The 6,922-nt window shown below is 39.5% G+C and overlaps 1 protein-coding gene across 1 annotated transcript in view; it reads right to left on the bottom strand.

Annotated features, from left to right (window-relative positions):
- Positions 1-6,922, bottom strand: part of LOC146321218 (lysophosphatidylcholine acyltransferase 1) — a 28,315-nt gene continuing 21,393 nt past the window's right edge. Inside the window, exons 10-14 of the mRNA XM_084726278.1 lie at positions 6,397-6,522; positions 4,584-4,737; positions 4,010-4,108; positions 2,580-2,721; positions 1-2,345 (exon numbers count right to left, since the gene is read on the bottom strand). Coding sequence (XP_084582404.1) covers positions 2,116-2,345; positions 2,580-2,721; positions 4,010-4,108; positions 4,584-4,737; positions 6,397-6,522 — 751 coding nt within the window. The 3' untranslated portion in view covers positions 1-2,115. The remainder of the gene's footprint in view (positions 2,346-2,579; positions 2,722-4,009; positions 4,109-4,583; positions 4,738-6,396; positions 6,523-6,922) is intronic.

Here is a 6,922-nt window from a genome sequence, read left to right as displayed (position 1 = left end):
TCCATTGAAGCCATTAATTCCTCAGTGCTGCTAAATTGACAGAGAAAGCAGAATTCTCCTGCTTCAGGAGTCATACAGGCAGTGTCTACATGTAGCAGGACACATTGCAGACAAGCTTGTGTCCCCAGCCCATGTTTCTGCACATCTCCACCATAGTCTACAGCTATTTCTTTTAGGCCAAAACAGTGTTAGGTGACAAAAATATTAATTATTTCATCCAGTGACATCTCTGGATACAGAGTTTTCAGCCAGAGAACTAAGGTTGCTCGGTCGATGTAGCATGCACTGAGGAATGCATTTCTTCAAATGACCACATTTACCATCAACACTGACTGGACATCCACATGAAAAGTGCTGAATTCTCCCTTTAATACAAGCGTCTTTGTGGTATCAATGAAGCTAACTGTGTCTTAGAATCAACTATTTAAAGACCACCACAGGTGAATGAAAAGATCAAATAGTGCCTGATATGAGATAAAAATTAGTCATCTTAAATATTCCTTCATTTTAATTCAATTTAGAAAACACAGGCCCCCCTGGTCTGTAATTACAAACACATTTTATGGCTGCAGGCAGCGTGTCAATGTACTAACAAGTAATTAAATCGAAATTGGTGCCAATTAGACAACCATTAGTAAAAAAAACTAAAAAAAGAAAGAAAAAAAAAAAAGAAAACAGGGAATAAACATTACCACAGGTGGATATTTTCCAGTTCAAGTCTGGTCCCACAAATGAGATTTGATCCAAACCTCTTTGACCTATTTAAAAACATGACAAATAGTGAATAAAGACGGCAAAGTTTATCCAATGCACATCTGAAACATAGCATGAAAGTTAAATTTACAGGTGACTAAGGGGCCAGTGTTTAATAATTACATCCTTCAACGCATACTGGAACAGTAGGAATTTGAGACAGACTGAGTGAAAAGGGTAAGAATTATTAAAAATGTAGCAATGTAAGGCGGAAAGGGGAGCAGTATGACCTTGCTTTGCTAACAAAGCCACCATATTGAATGTGCTTTCAATGGCTACACATCGTGAATTTCTAACACCCTTACAGCCATTACACCACTGACAGAAAAGGACAGTACAAACATGGCAGGTGACCTTAAATCACCCAATGCATTTTTGGTCCACATTGTGTAATTTCAACAATAAAAAAAGACACTTGAATTTGCAAACCTGAAAGAAATAACATCGGTGAAGTGAAGTTGTGAATGAGGAATGACTGGGCAGAAGAGTACTGATGTCCTAAGAAAATGAAGACATGCGCATAACCCAGTGTGTGTCAAAAATGATGACATCATACAAGTTAAATTTTTCATTTTTGTCACTGAACCCTGAGCTAAATCAAATATATCATTGAATATATATATATATATGTATAACAGGCTCATAGCAATTATGACCGTCAACGCACAGGGACCTGAGTTCACCTCCAATGTAGCTACTGTTTCAAGTAGTCATTCAATTGTCACCGGTACCCTCAGGTCCTCCTTCTTTAGATGAATAATCCACAACACTGCTCAAGATAACATGAGCCCATGCATTCTGCACTTTCAGTTAAAAAAGGCAGCTACCATTATAGAGAGGAAAGAGATAAAAGTTACAAATAAAAAGAGAATCTAACACAGATTTCACTAAAAATTAGACTTCACTGTCCAGGGCGTGTGTTTTTTTTGTTTTTTTTTCTCGCTTCCCTCATGTGAAAAACATGCACAGTTAGTACAATGTTGGAGGGAAAAGGAAAAAAAAAAATAAACAAACATTTGCCCCAGTAAATTTTTATAAGTGCTTGCCCTTCAAGTATTCAAGCATTGTATCTTAAACAGCCATTGTTTGGCATTTTGATGATCCTTGCTATGAAAAAAAACAAAAACAAAAAAGGAATTTATAACAAAATAAACTGTTAACAGGCTGAAAATAACCTCTGAAATTTCATGGACACAAGACTAATAAAAAAGGGTAAGGTAAACTTCTTCATTTTTGTAGTTGCGGTTACTGAAATAGAGTCCCTTGCTGTCCAAACAGGTAACTATCTACCCTCTGCCCCGCTCACACACAACACCCTCTCACCAGGAGAGGTGTCATTTTCCCACAGATTTCTAAACCCATTTAGTTGTGTTTCTTGAGGAGTCCATCTATTGTGCCGTGGTCGTTCGGGCTGAAGTCGGGGCAGATACCGTTAGCTGTTTTGGTGGTGGCAGTGCCTTGCAGATTTTGGGAAGACAGGCTGGGCCTTGTTTGGTGACGGTGGCAGGGACCACTCTGGAGGCCTGCGTTTTCTGTGTACAGGTAGTCCTCAGCAAAGTCTGGGTGCTGCTCCACAAAGCTTCTGAACTTGTCTGCGGGAACACCACAAGAGGGCACCAGAGACAACAGCAACATGAGATAAAATGCCCAGAGACAGACTGCACTTGAAGCTAAAGTGGCCTGGTTGTTGAATCTACTGCTCCACATGAGAGGGTGAAGCCAGGACAGAAGACTACTGCTTTGATGTCTGAGCCAAGTTTAGATTCTGCTTAAATTAAGAAATATTCCAGTCAACCAGTGATGGTTTATTTTATTCGGCCTCTTACCAAATGTGATCTTCCCCGTGTCTTCAGTGTCGATGGCAGTAAACAGACGTGACACGCTGAGGTGAGTCACTCCTAAAGCCGTTTTCAGGATAACTGCCAACTCCATCTCTGTGATGGCACCGTCCTCCTCTGCCTCAAACATCTGGAGAAGATACAATAGGGAGAAATGCACATGCCATCGCTTTGACTTTGCTTTTAGGCATGTCACTCTGACTCTAATTTGACAGATTAGGAGCCAGTTAAACAATTCTTTACAGCAGTGCCAATTAATTGGTGTTATGATAAATAATAAATCTGTGCTCAATAGATTTCATGAATCCTGCGGTCACAAAACTTGCACAACCTTAAGGATTATGGAAAGCAATTCAAGTGAAAGCATGAAGGCCACGCAAACTTGTGCTATTTGGTTTTTCATGCTGCCACAACTACAGATCAGTTGAAAAGATAACCTGTGAATGCACAATTCTTCTTCTGTTATGAAATGCTGATGTGAGCACTGGCATGGGGAAAAGATTTGTGTTAACAGTGTAAACATTAGGGCTGCGCCGAATGTCTTTTTTAAATTGGAAAGTTCTATTAAGGTTTCCAAAGGAAGCTCTGAATGTATGTCCTCACATTTTAGACAGTTTTAGTCAAGCTGCAGTCCACATCCAGTCTGTCCAGACTAATGATGTATGTAGTGAAGACTTTGAAGGAATTTAATAAAAGGTAATTGAGTGTATTTTTTATCACTATGTTTACATGTTTGATTCCAGTGAGAAACTATTTTAACAGAGGCGTACAGAGGAGAGCTGAATATTATGATGTCGAGTTGACCTTTTTCCTTATAAAATGTAATCACTTCATCATTTTATTGTATTAGACATTTCTGTGAAATGTTGTCATCATTGGCATATGAATTCTTGGGTTATGGCCAAAAAAACTGCTGTCTTCCTTTGTATGCAGCAAGCAGGAGAGCAGTCTTTTGTCTTTTGATTTTGATGGGGTAAACACTAATAAATATAGAATGAAGCAGAATATTTCATAAGATAAAAACAAGTTGTGCATTTTGGAAATTATTCTATGTATTGTTTTTCAATCAATTTTGACTTTTGGCTTTACAATGCTATTATTGAAAATGTTTGGATCAAACAAGCTGGAAACAATCCTTTGTAGCCACAAGAGACTGAGTAGATATGCAAAGGAAAAAACAAAGACGTGCAGCATTTGAATGTAATGAAGCTTCAAACTATTCAGTGCAGCCCTGGTAAACACGTCAGTATGCTACAAACTAATGATAGAAAGCACTTTTACATTAGACTGCAATACACAAGACAACCTAAAGTAAGTGGCATTTTAACGTAGCAAATGTCACGCTGATCCTAAGGAAGCAGACAAAGCTCTATTCTGCCTGCTGGTAAGATAAGCACAAAGCTTGAAACACAACATACCTTGAAGGCCAATTTCATCGTTTCCAGAGTTTTGGCAGGTCTGCATACAACAGATAAGGCTATCACATATTCTCTGATATCCATGCAGTTATCTTCATGCTGGAAAAAGGAGAGAAAACAACAGCGTTAGGAAAGATGAAGACAGAGGAGGTGAGTGAAGCTACTTGTTTATTTCACACAAGTAGCTGCTGGTGATTGTTGTTTAGGTCATGAACAGACTGCTGCAATAAAACCTTTGTTTGTTTGTACTATTCTGCAAACGTATCCCAAAATGAAACACACCGTGCTGTGATTAGTCTTTAAAAAGTATCTGGTATTCAATCCAGCCTTCAGTCTTAACAGTGTTTTTATAGAAGCACTTTGTCAAGTTGTCGAGTTTATTCATCCTGAAGCTAAACTGAAGTAAGCATATAGCTTACTATACACACATCACTCCTCTAGTTACATTTTACAATATTTACCATAAACCCACGTATGTCATAATGTGAGAGTCATGAAGACACACACAATGTTACTTAGTAGTGACCAGTGCAGAAGACCGTGGCTATAGTGGTTGTGATGAAAAATCTTTTACCTCATCAAAAAGAGCGAACATGTCTCGCAGCATGTCTGAAACTGGCACATCGAGGAACTGAGCAAAGTCATCCAAGTCCAGCTTCTGTCCCTCCAGCTTCCTGGCTCTGTTCCCATACTCCTGCAGAACCTTCTCAGTATTCTTGGGTTTCAGCCTAGGACAGCAAGGTTAAGAGACTTTATGTGAACTAATAATTTCTCCATAGTTTCAACAAGGAAACTCAAAAAAGCCACAATCAAAAAAGCATTAACACAATAGAGTCAGTGCAGCAGAGACAGACTATATTTACATGAACAAACTATTGCAATTTTTGCCCTTATCCCAAAAAAGATAACATTCTTATTTAGCTATTAACATGGCAAATAAAATGTAGTATTCCAATGTTCCAATAATATTCCAGGTTACATGCAGTCATGCATTATCTGATTATGGGAAAGTGGAACGGCTGGAGCCCCTTGAGCCAGTTTGCCTCTCTGTGTCAAAATAGCTTTTTTTTTTTATTCTTTCAAACGTCTCCACTGGCAAGACTTGTTCAACTGTGCGAACACAGATTCCTTCTTCTTTCATTTGTTCACCCAAATTCTTGAAAACACCCGACTACAAATGTGTACTTTTCTTTGTGCACGCATTTCTACCTAAGCCTTGTAAACTGTTAGCTAGCTGGTTTGTTAACAACACACAGAACAGACTGTAAACAGGCTGCAAACAACAGTTAAAACCTCAAATGAGACACATTCTGAATGCGCTCTACACATCTACACAATAATATCATCATGTCCCACATAACTTAATCACAATAATAACTATAAGAATACTGTCATAGTCTGAATAATGGGGTAAAATGAGTGTCCATTAGGGCTGTGTATTGGCAACAATCTGGTGATATGACAAAAGTCACAGTACAGGAGTTATGATTCAATATATTGACATATATTGAAAAACTCTAAACAAGATGATATATTGCTATTCTTAATTATAATTTTAGGAAAACTGATAGTATAAGGAACACACCACCACAGACATAAAATATTATTGTTATTACTATTATTAAAAAGTTTTTTCATGCAATCAGAACAGTGAATACAGATAACATTGCTGTCTAGCAGGTGGGGTTTTATACACAACACAAAATGAACCACTGGCTCACCTCTTTGCATGTATCACAAAACATAACACTGATACTCAGTGACTGTGCTGATATGTTATTACACCCCTGGTGTGCATGTATACATATTAAGTCACTGTTTCTCTGTTAATCTTTTCAATACTATACAGTGAAGCTGTAGCAACTCCTCAGTTTTTGTTAAGCTACATTATATAGAAATGTTGACTGTATTTTCTCCAATCTGTTGCCATTTTTCTCCAGTTTTCCATCTCCCTCCAACTTTTCTGTCCCCAGTAGTGCTCATGAGCCCTCCCACTGCCAACTTTTGGAGGTAGTAGACAGTCATGTACCTCCTCCAATATACATGTGTTGCCAGTTGCTTCTTTTCACCTGCCAGAGAGGAGTTTCACCAAGAAACCGCACCATGTGTGGCGATCACACTATCCCCCTCCAGAACCCCTCCTGTGCAGGCACCTGACCAACCAGTGGGACTCACTCGCACAGCAACAAGGACACAGTCCTTAACTGCCTTCCCAACCATGCACACCATCGGTTGTTTGCTGGAATGCACAACCAATGCTGAAGGTGCCACTGCCAGAGACTGAGTCCGCGTCCCTGCTGTGTTGGGTGAGTATTTTGCCCCTGTCTCACCCTTTAGCCTCTTCTCTCTGAATGGGAGCTTTGCATTGAAAATTTTGAGTGACTCACCCCAGTCTCCTGACGAGCTTGGCATACTCCAGCAGACAGGTGTCGACTGGCAGTCTCAGCTGGCCTTCTGCCATGGCCAGCTGGCAGTCTTCAAATGAGTAGTCTGTGATGGGTACCCCCAGGGCTCTGAGCAGAGCACAGAGGAGACAGGACATTGGTATGAGCAAATCGATACAAACTTTACTTAAGTCTTAAAAGGACAATTTATCAGCCAAAACGGCTACGTCGATGTTGAGAACAGTGTGTAAAGTTTTGTTTGTCCGTCTCTAGAACTTAAGTTTCCAGTCGCAGACTTAAAGTGGTGAGGCACAGAGTGTGGGAGTCTATGAGAACACAGGTAGTAAGTATAGCCTGTGTAACCTGAGCACTGTGTAAGAGAGCTTCTATGGATAGCACCGCAGGGTCATACAGAATTTGAATAATGGTTCAGGTGTCGAACTCAAAGCGGGGTGACATTTATGATCTTTATGATGAACAGTGCAGTGGAAATGATCAAGAAAATTTAACTGTTAACATAAAACTTTTG

Source organism: Lutjanus erythropterus, chromosome 9 (genome assembly GCF_056507025.1).
Source record: "Lutjanus erythropterus isolate fLutEry1 chromosome 9, fLutEry1.hap2, whole genome shotgun sequence".
In the NCBI taxonomy this organism is placed as follows: Eukaryota; Metazoa; Chordata; class Actinopteri; order Lutjaniformes; family Lutjanidae; genus Lutjanus; species Lutjanus erythropterus.
This window is presented reverse-complemented; position numbering and strand designations above follow the sequence as displayed.